At 40.6% G+C, this 20,701-nt stretch overlaps 1 protein-coding gene across 1 annotated transcript in view; it reads left to right on the top strand.

Moving 5' to 3' along the window:
• LHFP (lipoma HMGIC fusion partner) overlaps positions 1–20,688 on the top strand; it is a 230,372-nt gene extending 209,684 nt beyond the window's left edge. The window contains exon 4 of the mRNA XM_004680227.2: positions 19,204–20,688. Within this exon, the coding sequence (XP_004680284.1) occupies positions 19,204–19,322 (119 nt within the window). The 3' untranslated portion in view covers positions 19,323–20,688. The remainder of the gene's footprint in view (positions 1–19,203) is intronic.
• The last annotated feature ends 13 nt before the right edge of the window (positions 20,689–20,701 follow it).

Genomic DNA, 20,701 nt, shown 5'->3' with positions numbered 1-20,701 from the left:
TATGTATATATAGATGTATATATATATACACACACATATATATACACATATGTATATACATATATATACAAGTTTATATAGATAGATAAGTTTATTATATATATATTTTTTTATTTTTACATCATTTTGTGCATTTTTCCGTCTCATTTACAATCCCCTTGGGCTTCCCATCACCAAATCACCCTGTGCCGTCACCATAACCCAGTGCATTTCCCTCCCCCCACTGTTTTGAAGATGTGTAACTTTTGAGGTTGGACTTTTGAGGTTGTTTCATACTCAGGCCAAGTAGGCCCCAGAGGCAAGAGTCTGAGTTTGTGCCAGAGCAGAGCTCACTAGAGGGGCTTGCAGGCAGCAATGGAGAGTGTCTGTCCTCAGAAGAAACCTCAAACACTTGGTGTGTTTCAGTCTTTGCATAAAGTGAATTTGTGATCCCATTTTGAGCTTGTTTGGGAGACCAGTGTAAACAGTAAAGTATTGAATATGCACTGAGACTTAGCCTGACTCAGTCCTTAAGGCGGTGAGGATGTCCCTCTTCTCTCACGACTATTAACTGGACCTGTTTCAAGCATTTGGCACTGAAATCTAGTCACTGAAAGTCACCTACAAGACCTGAGACTGTGTTCCCTCACCCTCTCTAGTGCAGGTGATGACGGAGGAAATTCAGAAACTACTGCGTGTCAATCAAGACCATATTGGGTAGGTCAGGGGACCCACGGGGACACTCTGAAATGTGACTCCAGATGATACTGGGAAAGTGCCGTGGGTGAAAGAAGTCTGCCTTGGCCAGGCCAGTGATGCAGCAGCTGAGCAAAATGTCCAGGGACCTCCACAGCAAAGGCACTCCCTCAGCTATGCCGGTCACTTCCTGGCCTTGTTAGGGGCTCTTTTCATGAGGTGAAGGGTTTTCTGCATTCATCCCAGAGAGTGGGGCCAAGAACTAATTCATTACAAGGCTGTGAATTCAACCTGCCCATTGCAGTGGGGCCCAGGTAGCTACAATAAAGCATGAACATTTCCACTATAAGTGACAGCTTAGTAAACACCTCTAGTCCTCTGTCAGAAAAAGTGCCGTGTTCTTTGTAACTATAGATGCAGTTGTGTCTGCTTCCCTAAACACACCATTGCAGGTTCCAGATGAAACTAGGCGACAAGGTATTTGAAACTCCCAGTGCCTATGTCAGGGTTGGCAGATTTTAAAGTCTCAGGATTTTATGGAAATTGTAGAATTCAGTATATCTGGTTTTTTCAACAAATATTTATTGCACACATTCTTGGCGCCCCCAATTGTGTCAGGCTGAATAAGGAGAGACATGAAGACCATGAATAAGAGAAGCAAGATTTTCACAGGTATGTCATGTACTCATTAGTTGAATGTTTAAAGAGGAGAGGGAGGATGAGAGGGAGAGAGAGAGAGACATTTAATAGAAAGAAGAAAGAAACTGAATTGCTGATTTCTGAACACCACCATGGCAGCTGCCATCATTTTTGTGTCTGTACTTAGCCATTGATATCTTGGAAAGAATTGTGGCATCTTGCTCTCTAAGCTTAACCATACCCCAGAATAAAAGGAAAACAAACAAACAAAAACACTTCAGGTCACAGTTTAAAGAACTAAATGTCTGATAGATTAAATAAAAATTTTCCTTAAATCATGCTTTTTCTAGTCTTTTCTGGTTTGCTCACTTCAGAACAGGATGATTCCCACTCTTGTATTAATGCCTTTTAAAAACCTAATTCAGTGGCTTGCAGCAATTTATAACAGTTACTGCAGAAAAGAGGAAATTCTCTTTAAAAACCTATGGGAAATATTATAGATTAAAATATGCCCACCAAACTATTAAGAAAAATATGTTTGTTCTTTCTTGTACAGTGTCCTTCATTTTATTCATTTTTATCCTTTTATGAAAAGAAAAAATAGATACACCAGACTGGTATAGAGTACTTACGGAAGTTTAGGGAACTGGCTCATCCTAATTATTATTTTGTATTATGCTATTCACAGTTTCCTAGTATGTTCCATGTGAATATTAATCTGGGGGTAGAAAAGCACTAGTTAGAACAAAGAAAGAAACAAACAACAAATGTTGATGAGGACATGGAGGGAACTGAACTTTTGTACAATGGGATTGTAGACTGGTCCAGCCCATTTGGAGAACAGTATGTCAGTTTCTCAAAGTATTGAAAATAGATTTAACATAAGATCTGTTTTCTAACTCCTGCTATTTGGTTATTTGTTCAAATGCAAAAACGCTTATTCGAAGGTTATTTGGACTCCTATGTTCATGACAGCACTCCTTACAATAGCTAAGTTATGGAAACAACTTAAGTGCCCAAAGACAGATGAATGAGTAAACAATGAGCTATAAAAAGAGGTGAAATTTTGCCATTTGCAGTAACGTAGATGAAGCTGGAAAGCATATGCTAAGTGAAATAAGTCAAAAGGAGAAAAGCAAATACTGGCTGACTTCACAAATATGTTGAATATAAAGGGAAAATATAAAGGAACAAAACTACATCAAAATAAACCCTAGAAATACAGAAAATTGAGGCTTCCAGAGGGGGAGAATGGGGTGAAGACTTAGGGGAAAGGACCTCAGTGGACCATGGAGGCAGATTATGGGTGCTTTGGTGATACATGTGATATGCCAGCATACATCTGAAAACATGAGAACCTGCTCCCTAAATATGATACATTACTGTAAATCAATTTACCTCCATTAAAAGAAAGTTTAAGAAAAAGAAAAAGCACTAATTTTGAATTTAACTGTTTTTGACGTTTTACATCCCCTCTCAGGAATGAACTTTAATTGTTTATATGAATGATGTCATAAAATAAAGGACAATTAAGATAATGTGGCTGTATGAATATCATCTTCAATAAATTTGTTGATTTTACTTTAAAATTCTTGTTATTTAACTATTTGAGGATAATCTATTAGTTAGGAAGAAAAATTTGCCCCACCCTCTGCAAACCGTCTCCCTCTTATAATGTGATGCACTCCCCTTGAGAAATCGTATTCCTTCTCCCTTCCTCAAGGAGATTATCATTGACAGATTTATCTTACAATAGTCTCTTATCCAGTTTTATTTTCTGAGTGGTAATAATGAAGAAAGGTCTTTCACTGATGTTGTTGGGAGATTTGTCTACATGAAATTTAGAAGCGAGTCCTTTCAACTCTTTATGGTTCTTAATCTCAGGAGAAATATTTTTGCCCCAGAACTGAGAATTCTAATTAGTGTGTTAACTGCTATGTGTGTGACTGTACTATTTTTGCTTTTGTTCCATGCGACAAGGTAGAAAGTAGCTGCAATTTCTCAACAGTAGGAATGGACCAAATTTAAATATGAATTATTCATAATCCAGCAAAAAAATTAATATAACAAAATAATCAAAGGCTGATATAGCATCTAACCTGATAATTAACAACATAGAATGCTGTGAATCTAATTAAGGGAAAAGAATTGAAGAGAAATACTCAGTGACTAGAAGCATCAGGAAATCTTATTCATCAGATCTTTTCAGAAGATTCCATATGAATGCATTATTCCAGAAAAATGATTGTTCCCCTAAAAGAACAGGAAATGGGAAAAACATGCACTGAATTTGAAACTCAGTTTAATTTGCCAAAAGCTCTTTGAGTCTGGGCAAGTTATTTGACCTCTCAGAACTTCTGTCTGGTCTAAAAGGGGATAACAATACCTACTTTAAGTGGCCAGGAAAACTTCAGGACCTAGTGCCATAGTGGAAGGTACTTTGCATGTGGAAAACAGTTAATAAAGTGTCTCCACTTTGATGTAAACATCAATACATTTCCTATTTTAATCATATTGAAATTAGTTCAGATAGATACTTTTCTATCACTATAGCTCAAATATATAAAACATTAAAAATCTGGGCCAATGCCTTTTTCATTGTTAGTGGTTATGCCATCACTTGGAGTCATTCCTAAGAACTGTGGACATTATGGTGATGTGCCCTTTCCTTAAATTACCAAGATAGAAAAATACTTTAAGTTTTCCTGGTTTTGTTATTTTATAACAGTCTTCTGCCACATTGTCAGCAGTTATTCATTGCAGTTATTAAGACTTTCCTTCTTCCCTCACTTATTTTCCATTTTTTTTAATGTTTTATTTATTTTGGCATAGAGGAAATGAAGAGCTGAGGTATAGGCCAGAGGTGCAGGAGGTGAGAAGATTCCTCAGAGACAGAATAGGGAGCAAAGCAGGCAGATCTACTGAAATACACTGCTGAGGAGAGCAGGGACTGAGACAGGAAAGGCCTGTTATGCCATGTGGGTCAGCTCCCTGCCTGGGGATCAAACTCAGGCTGTCACAGTGGGCCATCATGGTGGTAGCACTGAGAGCTAACCCCTACGCCACCAGGGAGCCCATATTTTCCTTCTTTTTAGCCAATTCATCATAAATCATCCTAGAATCATACTTTAAAAGCAGATAGCTCAGCTTTGCTCCTGAGAACTTTCTGTCTTTGAAGTGTTGGGTTTTGTGTGCTTCTTGACCGCATGATATCCAAGTTACCTGGGTTAGTTTTGGTGATAAAGGTGAACATATTCTTTGTATAGTAAGTAAACCCTGTACCAGGAATGGATTTTAATTTGAGGTTTCAGGACCATTCAAAGAGCTAAAAGCCCACAAACACTCAGGTAATGTGTTACCCCACTGAACTTATATACACTTTTTTTTTTTTTAAGATTGATTATTTGTACAGAACTGGGGTACAGGCCAGAGATGCGGAGGGTGAGAGAATTCACCAGAGACAGAGCGGGGAGCAGAACAGGCAGATCGACGAAGTACACTGCTGAGGGGAGCAGCGGGCGGGTCAGGAGAGGTCTGCCACGCCATGTGGTCGCCTCCGGGGCAGGCGGGAATCCAACTCATGAGGAAGTGGCTTTAGATTCTCAGTGCTGTGCTTTAACCCGCTGCGCCACCAGGGAGGGCCTTTTTATGCATGTGTGTGGGACTGTGGGTATGTGCTTATGGCAAGAATACTCATTGTTTTTATTTATTATTCCAATGAGTTCTGAAGACTTAGAAACTCTGACAAGCAACCTTTGGATATCTGATCTTGGAAATTCTGGAGATCTAACCACCTAACAATCCTTAAGTCTCCCTAGGGAATTTGAGGGCCAGTGAGCCCCTTCACTTTATTCCATTATCTATGAAAGCATTTGTCAGAGGGATGTTATAAAGGGAAAAAAATCCCTACTTACCATAAGCATTATTGCAACACATACTCTTCTACACCAATTCTAATTCGAAATAATATATGTGAAATGTGTTTGACCTTCCTAATCTAGTAAATGTGCTTCCACTTAGAATCTTAGCTGGTTTCATTAAGTGCTGCTATTGGAGACAATTCTCCCTATGTTTTGCAAGCACTTGATTCCAAACTGTCTTTTCAAAGATGTTTGTATAGTGAACAGCCTTGGAAGACAGAGAAAATGAGTCCCTCTGGAGCAGAAGACAGCCTTGTTTATTGTTCAGTATAATAAAGATAATGTCTCCCTCTGGGCCAAAGTTTGGGCAAATTTGCTTGCAACCAGTTATAAAAGATGTAGATTCCCTATGTTTGAGATCCCTGAAGGGTGACAGCAGCCTCAGCTCCTGCAGGAAGCAGGCATGGCCCTCTGTCTCTGACAGAGGCCACCCATCTTTTGCAGCATCCATGAAATTGTGGCAGTTTCACTTGGTAGCTTGTAAGTAGGACAACATCTCAGGACCTTCACAGTTATTGACAGCACTGTTACAATGCCTGTAATTCACTGTTAAATACTTCAGGACACACAGCAAGCTGTGTATTAGAGGAAGTCACACTTGGGTGTGTACCCCAGAGAGGACACTCAAGGCTGTCAGTGCAAGTGTCCTGTTATCCATGTCTTTTTTTTTTTTTAAGATTTATTTATTTATGCATACAGAACTGAGGTACAGGCCAGTGGTACAGGGGCAATGAGAGGATTCACCAGAGACAGAGTGGGAGAACAGGCAGATCAATGGAGTACACTGCTGAGGGGAGCAGCTGGTGAGACAGGAGAGAACTGCTGCACCATGTGGATCACCTCTGGGGCTGGGGATCTAACTTTGTTTTTTTAAGAATTATTTATTTATTTATGCATAGAAGAACTGGAGTGCAAGCCAAAGGTTTGGAGGGAGAAAGGTGAGAGGATTCACCAAACACAGAGGAGAGCAGTCAGGGGGAGCTATTGAATACACTGTAAAACGAGCACTGGGGGAGGCAGAAGAGGTCTTGAGCACCATGTGAATTAGCTCCCTGGCTGGAGATCAAACTCAAGTCAGAGAGGTGATGGTGTCATAGTTCTGAGATTTTTTGCTGGTCCCTATGCCATCAGGGAATCCCCTGTATGGACATCTTGACTATCCCTAGAAGCTTTACTACTAGAATAGTTGCAGAAATGGATATTTGGGGGGAAGAATGAGTGGCTCATTGACTAATATGATGAATGTTAGAGGTAGACTCTCACCTGTGAAATTAAAGGAATTCAAAATAGTGGATGGGCTAAAGAATACATACTCTATGAAAGTATTTAAACCTCCACCCAGTCTTTATTCCAAGTCTGAGTGATAATAAAAAAAAAATTTTTTAAAGATTTATTTATTTGTGCATGACCAACCTGAACAGAAATAATACAGCTCATAGCAATGGAGAGAGTCTTGGGGGCCACACTCTGCGGGCAAATGCCTTGGTTTCTGAGACATGAGGTTAAGATTCTCTGTAGCTCTCCCGGGAGAGAAGGGGCAGTGGGGCCCTTGGGGAACTTGCAGCAGTGGCTGTTGACCAGCAGATACAGAGGTGAATATCTTGATGATCTTGACAACCAGTACAGCTTTACAGAAGTATTCAGTGGTGCCCACGCTACCCTTTAGAATGCAGCCAAGACTTGAGCACCCCTAAAAGGCTCTAGTCTTTGATTTGAAGGATTTCTGGTTGTGTTGCTAAGAGGTACATAATCCTGCACTGGAACTTACTGCAATTACCTCCAGTGGTTCTTTCATTCAGCGTAATAGTCCAAACACATAAAAAGATAAAGAACTAGGTTTGAAGTATCTCCCAGAATAGATTGAACTATTCTGTGCTTGCTTTTTGATGGCTGTTTATTTAATAAGTGTCTGTATGTGTAGCAGACTTTGCTCTGAGACTTGCTTTCATTAGAACTTAGAAATGAAGGTAAGGAAGTAACTATCCTTCATCATCCCTCACTTTTTTTCAGTTATTATGGTAATTTACCAGAGTCTCAAGGTTGTGCTTGACCAAATTGGATTAGAGCTGTTCCCAAGAGCTGCCTTACAAGCAGGGAGGGATCACACCAGGAAATCTCTTGAATTGAGGGCAGCTAACCAAGATCAAAGCATAGCCGCTGCAACACATTTCCACTTAACTGGATATAGAGGCGATGTTCACAGGCTGCTTGGTGGCTGATGGAAGCCTGATGGGTACAAATGGGAGAGGGTAGATAAAACACCATCAGGAAGGAATGCAGCACCTTTTCCTGTGGGTTGTTGGAAAATGGGCTGCAGTCACAGGTCACACTGAGGAATAGCAATTAGAGCCATTCTGGGTCTTTTCACACCCTCTTCAGGGCCGCCCATGAATCAGAGGAGCTGAATTTCACATGGTAGTTGCAGGCTTTATAAATAGTAGCTATAGACAGAAGCTAAAGGATCGTCTTTATCGCCAGACACTGAATAAAGCCCCACTGGTTATCTTCGTTTCTTCCCCCACGTGGAGATCGGATTCTGTGTCAGTTCACAGCATGAACACAAAGGCTACCAGTACATGTTCTGTATATCCAGCCAACGTGTGTGTCTTATCATCTTCACAGCGACATTATCTCTAGTGAAACCTGTAGGATGGATTTGGTGCTAAGGGACAAGGATAATAAAAACTGTGCAAGCAGAGGCTCAGCTGGCCAGACAGCACAAGGGGGAAATTCATGTTAACAAAAATAACCGCCAGGCCACAGAACAGAGCTCTATGTGATTGGTGTGATCATAAGAATAGTTCAGACGCTGTCCCATGCACCCTACCTTTCTGACCCATAAATTGACATGTAACCACATTTCTGCAGGAAGGGCATTTTTATTTCCCATGTTGCTTCTTTGTATCGCAGAAATGCTGTGTAGGCAAAGCACTTTTGCCACCTTTTTCATGGTTTTAGGATTTCTACAGGGATGTCAGGATGGGATATCCTTGAACATGTATAGAGTTTAAGAGGAAAGAGCCTGAGTGGAGGGAAAGCAATGACCAGTCTGATGTGATACAAAAGAGAACTTGGGAACTTGGGGAGTCCGGGTATGAGAGGACAAGAAGGAGCCTGTCCTATGCAGCCACACCCGGCAAAGTCACCTGGGGGTCTAGCAAAGAAATTGGGGAATCTTTTAAGAAATTTCTTGCTTCCTTTTTTTTGTTGTTGAAACAGCTCCCTGCACACTGAGGCATGTTAAGTGTTTCAAGAAAAGGCCACTCAGTTCCCAGGGGAGCTGAAATTTGTCCTAAACCTGCAGATGAAGGAGCAGGGAGCTAGAAGAACACTGTTAGCAGAACACAGAATCCAGAGCTACCCTTTGTGAGGAGAAATGCTGGTCTGTCCTCTGCAGTGTTCTCTGGATGCTTCTGGGCATCAAGATGGCCCCCGCTTCCTGGGACACTCTATAAATCAGTCTGGATACCTTGGATTGGGGGTTCTGCCATCATTATGTTCCCACTTTCTAGTCCTTGGAGAATACTCCTGAGGGGGTTGGCACTACTGAGATCTGTTTGTGGGCAGCACCCCTAGAATACATCCACCAGGCTACATAGAGTGATATAAATACGGCTTGAAGTAGTGCACAGGACAACCTGAGAAGCTGTGAGAGTTCAGACTTCAGTACAGCGCAGCTTGGAAAAAAAGCCACATGTCCCACAGCCTCTGCCTGTTCACTTCCATATTATTTTGTCCACGCAAATTTGGATGTTCATCTCCTTGGACACGTAGGTATCAACTTAACTGTTTATTCCATTTTAAATGTGATATTTTCACTTGTAATAAGGGAGATGCAAATTAAAACCACATTGAGATACCACCTCTCCCCACTGAGAATGGCACATCTTAAAACAACTAGCAATAACAAATGTTGGCAAGAATGTGGAGAAAAAGGAACGCTCCTGCATTGCTGGTAGGAATGCAAACTAGTACAACCACTATGGAAAGCTGTTTGGAGGTTTCTCAAACTGCTGAAATTGGAGCTTCCATATGACCCAGGAGTGGGTAGATACCCACTCCTAGGTATCTACCCAAAAGACACAAAAACACTGATTCAAAAGGAAAGCTGCACCCCATATATATTTCTTTATTATTTACAATAGGAAAGACATGGAATCAACCCAAATGCTCAAAAGTAGATGACTGGATTAAAAAGATGTGGTACATATACACAATGGAATATTACTCAGCAATCAAAAAGATAAAATTGTGCCTTTTGAAGCAACATGGATGGAGCTGGAAGGGATCATGCTTAGTGAAATAAGCCAGAAAGAAAAAGGAAAATAGTGGATGGTTTCACTCATAGCAGGAGTATAAAGGACTGGGGGGAGGGAGGAGTTGGGGAATAATGAGCAACTTTATACTAGAGACATTTTACAGGGGTGGAGTGGGGAATAGGATCAAAAGTGGAGGGGGTGGTACACTGGACTATGGTGATGGCACATGGGTGATTTGGTGATAGGAAGCCCACAGGGATTACAACTGAGATGGAAAAAGGTACAAAATGATGTAAAAATAAACTATTATCATAAAAAAAAAGTGATGTTTTATATATTTCACATCAAAGGTTTAAACCTGCTTCTCTTTTCTCTTTCTTTTCTTTTTTTTTTTAACTAACAACACTTTTGTTCATTAGCTTCACCAAAGAACAAATGAAGTTGGTTCCATGACAGACCCTTCTTGTTCTTGGACTTAATGCATGTGCAAGCAAGGTATGGAAAGGCATGGATAGATTCAAGAGGAGAAAGATATGTCAAACTTTTGTCCATGGCATTTATGCTACAAAATTTTTCTATATCCTCTCACCCTTCTGGCTGTTGTTGCTTCTAAATGAACAAGGAGATAATCTAATCAGTTTGCTTCTTCATAACACAAATGTAACATTTGTCTTAACATGTTGAACATTTATAAATATCAGAGATGAAATCATCTTCCTTGATAAACTGCATCACTTGAGTTGTTGTATCTACACTCAACTACATGTGGCCAGGAGGCTGAGACTCAGTAGTGACCTCCTGAGGAAAGAAATCACCTGAGAACTGAGAGGCTCAGGGTCAAATGCAGCATTAGAAAGGGGAGGTTTTATGCCAGGTAGCATCAGTCAGAGGGCAGGAGGGCCTGAGTTCCCATGTTGGCTGAACAGGCCATAGTGTGCACATGGGCAGCGCAACAGCAAGGTCTCTAGGTAGGAGCGAGGGGGTTGATGGCTCCCACCAGCTGCGGAGAACAAACAGCAGGACAGTGGTCCAAGAGGGTCAGGGGTGCCCAGGACTCGGGTCCCTTTCTCAGTAAGGCTCAAAACTCAGGGTGGGTCAGAAACACCCAGTTCGGGGAGATAAGTTCAAAGCCAGGTTCTCATCCAAAATGAACCAGTTACCTGAATTCATCAAGCAGCTTATTGGCCCCATATCTGCTAGAGGATTGGTGTTGCCAAGAGAATGACCATTGGTTCCACTGGCCCAGGAATTAGGGGCCAAGTTTGCAAGATACAGCCTTTTTTTTTTTTTTTTTTTTTAAAGATTTATCCATTTGTGCATTCAGAACTGGGGTACAGGCCAGAGGCTCAGGGGCGGTGAGAGGCCCCACCAGAGACAGAATGGGGAACAGAACAGGCAGATCGATGAAGTACACTGCTGAGGAGAGCAGCGGGTGGGTCAGGAGAGGTCTGCCGCACCATGTGGTCACCTCCAGGGCAGGCAGGAATCGAACTCATGCGGAAGGCTTTAGATTCTCAGCGCTGTGCTTTAACCCACTGCGCCACCAGGGAGGGCCGCAAGATACAGCTTTTGATAACAAAAACTATGCAAGGTTGCAGCAGGACATGGAGTCTTCTAAGACTAGAGAATTCAACAGAAAAAAAGTGAGTTTTATTTCTTCTCAGCATATAAATTCTAACAAAGACAAGTACTTATTCCAGCATGAAGTCTAGGAGTCAGGCCCCAAGGGGCTCTCAGCTCTTGTCTCTGCAAGGACAGAGTCAACATCGAGCCCAGTCAGAAAAAACAAAGATTGGCAGCTCTCCTCCCACAGCCGCCTCTGTGACTCTGCACACCTCTCTTGACTAACCTGTCCGTCCAAGGGGCAGCTCTTTCTGCTTGTGTCTTTGCAGGAGTCCTCCCCTTTCCCCTTTTTAACCATAATAAACCTGCCATTATATTGTGTGTGTGTATAAGGTGTGTATATATATATATATATATATATATATATATATAAGAAAAGCAAGTGATTTATTGTCAGATAAAAAGGGCAGCTTTCTGAACAGAGTGAGGTCCCATGTGTAGCTGCTGAAGGACCAAGAAGCAGGAGTATGGGGGCCAGGGGGATAGGCTGGAGTTTAGACATCTCGGCATGTTGTTGATTGATTAAGGCTTCATGTAGTCTCCTTTTTTAGTTATTTGGTCCATGTTCCCAGAATGAGCCTTTTTCCATTGCTTTAGCTTTGTATGAGTTTTTCTTAACATCTGTTTTCACTGCACTGGGGCACCCTGACCCTCTCTCAGACTGTCTGTACCCAACCTCACTTCTTCATTCAGCAGGATGCCCTAATAAATGGGAAGGATGCATTCAATACAGATTTTCCTAATACATCCTCCAAACACAGGAAAATGCACTGCAATCAGTGACCCAAGTTCAAGCTTAAACTTCATCATCTATTTGAGACACTGGGCAAGTTATCTAGCTTTCCTGTGTGCTGATTTCTTCATTTTCAAAATGGAAAAGTATAAACAAATTTGTCTCTCTACTTTCCCAAAAGCATCATAGGCAAAATGATCAAATGATATACTACTTCTAAACTCTTTTAGACTCTACTCAACATCTATAGTATATTGGACAACTATTTGTTTCAAATTGCTATTCTCAGCACAACCTTAGTACCTAATATCCATTCAAACCTTGAATGTGTATTGATCATATGTTGCGGTCCAGCATCTTACAGCTCCTTAGGAAACAGCTGAAGTGGCCATACATAGTGACACACAGTAGGCTCTGAAATGTTAGTTGAACAAATTAATGAAAGGCAGAGGGTAATTTGCAGTGTCCTCAAAAGAGGAAAAGATGACTAGACCACCACTGTTATGTGCACGTCTGGGTTCCTTGTACCTTTCCATCTGTCATGAGTGACAGGAGAAGTACTAAAAGCTCAGTTGAGCCACCTGAAAGTATTGGCCACATCCCTCCCCCCAGCCCCTGCCCGGGCTGTTCTGGAAGGCCGCCACTGCATCTTTCTCCACCGACTTGGCAGGTGGCTGTGCTTTGCTGCTTTCTGTCCCATTAACCTCGATTTTATCTGTCAAGAATAGTATTCCCCATTGTTGAAAGCAGCAATTTGCCAACCAAGTGAGCTTGGAGTCATGTTTGATGGAGCATTACAGAGAGCAAAAGGGAAAGTTTAAGTAGATCGGCTTCTCTAATTTCCTGAAAGAATCACAGACAAAACTTGCCCTCTAGTAAAATGATTTCTGTTTGCATTATAATAAAATGCATTTATTGCTGTGACAGGGGACAAGTGAGGGCATGGAAAAATAGCCTCCTATCTCTTGGTTTCATTTAATTCACTTGCTCTTAGAATAGTGTATCTTTTAAAACTTAAATGTCTACCCCTTCCTTATAACCTAATGTACTCAAGAGGACTTTTATCTCCTATTACTGTAAAAATTGGTGCTAATTTCTTCCTATTGAGCATGTGGTTTATAACAATGGAATCATGTTCAGAGAGGAAAACTCTACTTTTCCTTTTCCTTTGATAAGTTTCAACTACAGCCTACAGCCTGTGGTTAGAAAATGTATAATCTCTCATAAAACTCTGTTTTTACATATATAGTTTTGTGAGAAAAACTCCTATCAACTTTGATTCAATTGAATTTCTACAAATCATATGTGTGAAATATATAAGGGTGGCTTCAAAATAATGCAACTGGGCATGACTGGTATTTTAGAAATAGCCTTAATGGAACATGAGCTGCATAAGACAAAAGGCCCTTTAGAGCTTGTGTACTGCTGGGTCGCCACCTCCTATAACATTGCAACCTGTTAGTAAGCACTCAAGGTTTATTGATGAATGCTGACTACCTCACATTGCTACAAAAACAGTATATATGTGCCCTCCCTGGTGGCACAGCGGGTTAAAGCTCAGCACTAAGAAACTAAAGCCGGGGCCCTCCCTGGTGGCACAGCGGGTTAAAGCACTGCACCAAGAAGCTTAAGGCACTTCTGCATGAGTTCGATTCCCACCTGCCCCGGAGGAGCTATGGCGAGGCAGACCTCTCCTGACCCGCCCTCTGTTCCCCTCAGCAGTGTATTTCGTGGACCTGCTCCCCACTCTGTCTCTGGTGAAACCTCTCTGCACCTCTGGTGTGTCCCTCAGTTCTGTATGCATAAATAAATAAATCTTAAAAAAAAAACAACAGTATAGATGATATCTTGGAGAAGTTTTCAGGCTTCAAGGTCTCAGAGTCTGGAGATTGTCATACCCAACCCCACCCCTCACTATATCCACAGTGTCATCATCTCTTTCGGAGCAATACTTTAGCCAAGATCCAAACGCAGTGACATTTCTCCATGTGTTTCCCACCCCAGTTCATCCCACTCAGCTCACTCCTATTCATCTGTAAGTCTCTGCCTAAGTTTCACTTGTAATTGAAGGAGATCCTTCCTGCTCACACTATACTAGATCCTTGGTGATGTGCTACTTTAGTATCCTAAATGTTTTTCTTCAGAGAACATATCACAATTAAAATTATGTAATTATCTGATTAATTTTTTTAAAAGATTTATTTATTTGTGCATACAGAACTGGGGTACAGGCCAGAGGCTCAGGGGGCGGTGAGAGGCTTCACCAGAGACAGAGTGGGGAGCAGAACAGGCAGATCGACAAAGTAAGTACACTGCTAAGGGGAGCAGCAGGCAGGTCAGGAGAGGTCTGCCACACCATGTGGTCACCTCCGAGGCAGGCGGAATCGAACTCATGCGGAAGCAGCTTTAGATTCTCAGTGTTGTGCTTTAACCCGCTGCACCACCAGGGAGGGCCAGAATAATTATTTCAATACTTTCTTCTTGACTAAACAATAGCTCCTTGACAGTAGAATTTATATCTACCTTGTTGCCAACTAGTCTCCAGTCTTCAATGATTGCTAGTCAGAGTAGGAACTTAATAAATATTTGTTGAGTCAATGAATGAACTGAAGGGAGAAGGAAGGAAGGAGGGAGGGAGGAAAGGAATAAAAGGAAGGAGGGAGGAAAGGAATAAACAATGAGGTAGGATGATTTAGTGTTTCCTTAGGTTTGCCTAAGTCTGACACATCTTGGTCTCACTAAAATGATCTTGACCATTTCTTGCTTTGTAAAAAGTATGCTTGTGTGTATGTGTGCGTTTGCATATTTTTTTTGAGACTTGTGTGGTAAGCTGGTTATATTTCTGTATAATCCCACATTTTAAAATATGTTACTATTAACTTACCTTTGAATAATTATGTATTTTGTGAATTATTTAGTAAAGCTAAGTCTTCATATCTTAGCCAATTGCTGAATTTGAGCCACAAAATATATAAATCACATACATAAGCAGGCACATACAGTTGCAATTCATAGCAATATTTTGTGACATCCTCAAACAAACCAGCCTGCCACTCTAGTACATTTTAAGTATCTTTGTTTAGTTTCCTTTCTTCCCATTTTCATCTGATAGTTAGTCGATGAATGGACTACTTTTTTATGACACAAAAAGACTCCAAAAATATAAAATATTAGAAGTGATACATACATGGTTTCCAAGACGAGGAAGTAGGTTTGCCTGGGAAGATGGCAATGCAGGGAGAGTGTGAGACTTGCTGTTCCAGCCCTGAATCTTTTGGGGAGGGCGGTGGGACTTGGCTAAGTGTGTGGGGGAGTGGGTTGTTAACCCTCAAACATCTAACTTCACATACCCTCATGATAAAGAAAAGCAACAAAGTCTGTTCATCTGCTCTGCTCTTAAATCACATTCCCCAGAGCAGATCCTGAGATGAGGATTCACGTCCAAGTGGTCAGGAAAATGTGAGCTGAGGACAAAGAAAGTGAACACATGGGAAAGTAAGACAGGGAAGAGTAACACCTGGCATGGGCCTGGTTTCCGATGAGGCCCCAACCTCAGCCTGAACTCCCAGGAGCTCTGAAACATTCTTTGTGCGGTTTCCTTGACTTACAGTGGGGTTACCTCCTGATGAGACTATCGTGTCAAAACCTCACTTACAACACCTCATCTACTGATCATCATAGCCTAGCCTACCTTAAACATGCTCAGAATTCGTACATCTAGCCTGTCATTGAGCAAAACCATCAAGTGCAATGCCTACTTTATAATAGTGTTGAATATCTCATGTAACATAAACCATACTGAAGGTGAAAACCAGTCTGTAGCATATCTGTTGTTTACCTCTGAGGTCACATGACTGACAGGGGACTGTAACTCGCTGCCACTATCCAGACAGTACCCAACCTTGTATCCTTACCCTAGAAAAATGCCAATATTTTGAAGTATAATTTGAATGCAAATCATTTTTGCACCATCATAAGGAAGAAAAGTTGTAAGTTGAACACTTTTAAGTCTACTTTTAAGTCCCTCTGGATGGCCGTTTGTCCTACTTGGAGGCAAGAAAACAGGTTTTCCTACTTGTGTTCTAGTTCATTAACTGCAGGTCACATGCAGGTGACTTCTGTGCTCCAAGAGTTGGGACAAAATGGCTCCAGGCTCACAGGTCCCGTGAACAGGGTCGCAATGCAAAATGTTAAGAGCAAAGCACTAGCAGTAGCTGAAGGATGAAAACCCAGAACCAGCCAAGAGACCCAAAAAAATTAGGTAGCTGAAGCATCTATAACACCTGTAGCTCCCCTGTCAAGGTAGAGCATCAAGAGCTTAAACTTCTGCTAGATCATCAAGAGCTTAAACTTCTGCTCTTTTATCAACTCTTCCCCAGAGAACAAACAATGATGTTTGCTCTTCTTGGTCCTCTGATAGTGAGCACTTGAATAACTTCTTTTTTTCATGTTTGTTGCATTTATTATTCTCAAATAACTGGCCTCACCAGCTACTTTCCCCCAATTAAATGTCCAATAATTAAAGAATTATGTTCTCTGCTTTTCATGAGAGTTCATGGAGCTGTGGGGAGGTCAATACCTTGTTATTAATGAACAATTGATTCTGTTCTGTTATGAGCTCTCTGCTGAAAGGACTGACTACAAATTTTGCTGACTTTTTGAAAGGTTTTAAACTACTTGCCATCTCTTAGAGCTCTATCAATTCTTCCTCCTAGATTTATTTAATTCAGATACAGAATAATTCAAAATGGAGATTATTCCCAAGACTCAGAGCCACTTGGGCATATGATATTCAGCAAATCTAGTCCATGAAGGGGACTCTCTCCCATTTGAAAAATCCTTTTCCTATCTGTATTAATGGAGGTCACTGTGCCAGTGAGACTACCCTGAGGTAGAGATGTGATCTTTCATGATCTATTATCTTGTTAGATGTGATCTTTCATGATCTATTATCTTGTTAAATTTAGTATAATCTGTATGAGGCCATACATACATAATCAGTTGGGAAATTCTCTTCAAAAGCTTAGTGCCAAAATAAGATTAGAGTTATTCTTAAAGTAAAATCCAAGATTTACTTTTTATTTCAAGAACTGGTTGTCTGCCTATTTGTTTCTTTTCTTTATGTCTTTTCTTTTTACCTCAGCGTTTATTTATTGCATACCTTCTAGGGGCTAAGCCTGTTGTAGTTCTCTAGCTGAAGCTTCCCTTCTAACAGAATGAATCTCTCTCTCTCTCTCTCTTTCTCTCTCTCTCTCTCTTTCACACACAAACACATACATACACACACACACACACACCATGTGTGGCACATGCTAACTACCCCTCCGGGGGACTTCAACAAAGATAGGATGTCAAATTGCCCACTATACCTAACAGTTTCTGTATTTCTCAATAAAATTATTAATGAATAATGTAAAAGTAACTGACTTATGCAAAAAGGATATGGTTTTTAATTGATGGTTTTGATGTTTAGTAACTATAAAAGCCATGTCTCTTGATATATATGTTTGTGTCTAATGTAATATATAAGAAAAGGGAAGAAAAGAGCTGTTTTTGGAGCACATTTTAATAAGATTGTATAAAATGAACTAGAATTAAAACTAGAGCAGAAAATTACAGTGTTCAATGAAATATACAGAATTATTTCCTCCCTCACTGTGTATGCAAAAAGAATAACTTGGATGCTGTTAAAAATGAATTTTAAAAGGAGCAATAAATGCAGAAGCCCAGTCATTAGCACATGCAGGCTATTGGACATCAATAATTTTTTTACTCTTTGAAGATAGAACCCAGGTTTGAATTCTGGCTAGTTAGGGCATCTTGGTTGCTTCAAAGTTGTGACAGCCATGAAGAAAACTGCTATAAACATCCACGTGCAGATTTTTATGTGAACATAATTTTTAGTTCCTTTGGGTAAATACCGAGGAATGTGATTATTGGATCATATGGTAAGAATATGTTCAGTTTTGTAAGAAACTGCCAAGCTGCCTTCCTCGGTGGTGGAAACATTTTGCAATCTCACCACCATTGCGTGAGAGTTCCTGTTGTTTCACTAGCTTGCCAGCACTTGGTTGGATGAAGTAGTTGATAGATGTCATTTAGATTCAGGTGATTGACAGTGTTGTTGGGTTCAGCTGTGATCTTTCAGACTTATTCTACCAGGGTCTGTCCATTTCTGGGAAAAGAATGTTGAAGTCTCTAACTATAATAAAGGATTCATCTATTTCCCTAGAAATCTCAATTTTGCCTCATGTTAGATGTCCTATTATTAGACATACATACATTAAGGACTACCATGTATTCTTAGAGAACTGACTCTGGTCATTATGGAATGCCCTTCTGTATCCCTGGTAACTTTCCTAACTTTGAAATCTCTTTTCTTTTGTTAATTATATCTTAGCTTTTCAGTATACTGTTATTAGTACTAATACTAATTCAGTTAAAAGGTCAGGATCTTCACATGAAATTTTAACCTAGGGGCCTCCCTGGTGGGCTAGGGGTTAAATCTCAATGCTATCACTATGACTGCCTGAGTTCAATCCCCAGCCAGGGAGCTCACCTACCTATGGCTCAGCAGACCTTTCCTGTCTCACCTGCTGCTCCCCTTAGCAGTGTATTTCAGTAAATGGCCTGTTCTAAATGGGTGTTCTTCTCACCCTCTCCCCTACCTCTGGTGTACACCCGGGTTCTGTGCCAAAAAAAAAAAAAAAAAATAGGTGATACCACAACCAGGATATGGCCTTTAAAAAAGAAAAAAAGAAAGAAATGTTAACATAAAAGGTTAGTGCTGAATCCAGAAAAGTTTATATTCTCCTGTTCAACTACTAGTATGTTAGCCTTGCTAATTCCACAGAAACAGCAATATTCACTTTTGTATTTACCCTCCAAATAAGCTTTCTCCGTAGAGTGGACCTTTGCAGATGGACTGTGTCTGTACTTTGAATTTGTTTCTGTAGTATGTTAATGAAATGTATGATTTGGATGATTTAAATTAAAACTAGTATCTTTTAAACAACAACAGAAAAAACTAGTATCTTTATTTCTCCTATCTGGTTGCTGCCATTCCTCCATTATTTCAGCCAGGGGAGAGGGCCTTGGAGGAACATAGGCATCTTCTAAGCTAGCAGGAACCGTAGGTCTTGAAATTCTGCTCAAATGCACACAACTGCTCTTTCTTCAATCTTGAGATAGCTTTCAGCTCATGATTTCAGTCCATTTAAATGATTACACCGTATTTCTATCAGGTATTGCAGTGACACTTCTGTACGCCAGAAACACATGCTGGTAGAAATAACAGAGCTCATGCAAAGTCTCCCTGATGTGTGTCTGCTTTCTCTCCCACCCGTTCCCCTAGGTCAGTGTGAGATCGGCTGGGCCTACTACTGCACGGGGGCAGGTGCTGCCACCGCCATGCTGCTGTGCACGTGGCTGGCTTGTTTCTCAGGCAAGAAGCAGAAGCATTACCCATACTGAAGTGGATCCACCAAGAGCAAACGGAGGAAAGGCTGGACTGGACTGAAGGAGCATGAGGGGACTGAAGCATCCAGCTGCTTTCAAAGGTGGAATCGTGGTTCTAATCCATACAGTGCAAATGAAACAAGACACGATGGACTCAAGATTCGGGAAGGAAATGGAGAGCATGGAATGGTAGAGAAAAAGGGACCAAAGGCCAAAATTATCGTAGGGTGGTGGGTGGTTCTGTTCCACAGAGTATTATTGATGTAGAACACACTTACACACACGCAACAAATCTATATATGCAAACAAGGCTTTGTTTTGTTTTTGTTTTTTTTAAAGATGAGAACTCAGAGAATCAAAAGGGCTAGTAGAAACAGTATTATGTTGGGAAGCAGAATAACTTCCAGAAGTTCCTGCAGGTCACATGCTTCTGAAAGCACACGAGCACACACGGATGTATGTATTCACACTCATGCCCACACAAACATATATGTTGTCACACAGACTGCACGGGTTTAGCGGTACATTACTCCTCTGTTTTCTTTTTAATATACATTTAAATACAGTATTACTTCCTCATAAAGCATACAACCGAATAAATGGACCAATAAGCCACCCTGTCAGTGTTTTGTATATCCTGCGTAAACTGTTTATGCCCTGAACATGTTTTCAGTGTTTTATGCAGACCTTTAGAGTAAAGATCTTGTATTTCCATATTATTCAAAAATATGCAATATTTCTCTGACAACTTCTGCTATGATATTCTTATGAAGGGTGACTTTTTGTCCACCATTAAGAGAGAATTCAGTTGAAGTTATGAGAGTAATAAGAGACATTTTCCAGTCATTAGAGCTTATTTTCTTTTGTCCATTATTGTACTGTGCTATATCACATTTATTGCAATATTCATTTGGTAAAAAGTAAAAAAAAAAATGCTATTTTGTTTGTATTTGAAAACCTCTGTGAATAAATTTTCTCTTTGATCAATAGCTAAAGTGAGTCCTAGCATGCTAATTCGGGTATGAACTTGGCTTCTTTAATTTATAAAAAATAGCCTCTCAACTCCAACAGTCGTCTACAGTTTCTTCTCCTTTTATAACTTTCATTAATTCACTCAGTAAGCATCAGTCATTAATGGTTCTAGGCACACAAGGTATTAAAGAGAAGACATAGTTCCTGGTTTCAACTCACATTCTTTGTAACCAGAATTTCAATTTCTTGTTCATGGCATTTCAGTCATGAACAAACTCATACAAGAGGAAAAAAAATCAAGTCTCTTTGGATTAAGTTTGATAATACAGGCAATATTGACATGTGATTTAACATGAGCGTTAGGCCATGGCTGAGGATGAGTCAGTGCCGACTGCCCTACAATGACGAGTGAGGATCACAGC

This window comes from Condylura cristata, unplaced genomic scaffold, assembly GCF_000260355.1.
Source record: "Condylura cristata isolate star-nosed mole 26May11 unplaced genomic scaffold, ConCri1.0 scaffold00010, whole genome shotgun sequence".
Lineage (NCBI taxonomy): Eukaryota > Metazoa > Chordata > Mammalia > Eulipotyphla > Talpidae > Condylura > Condylura cristata.
This window is presented reverse-complemented; position numbering and strand designations above follow the sequence as displayed.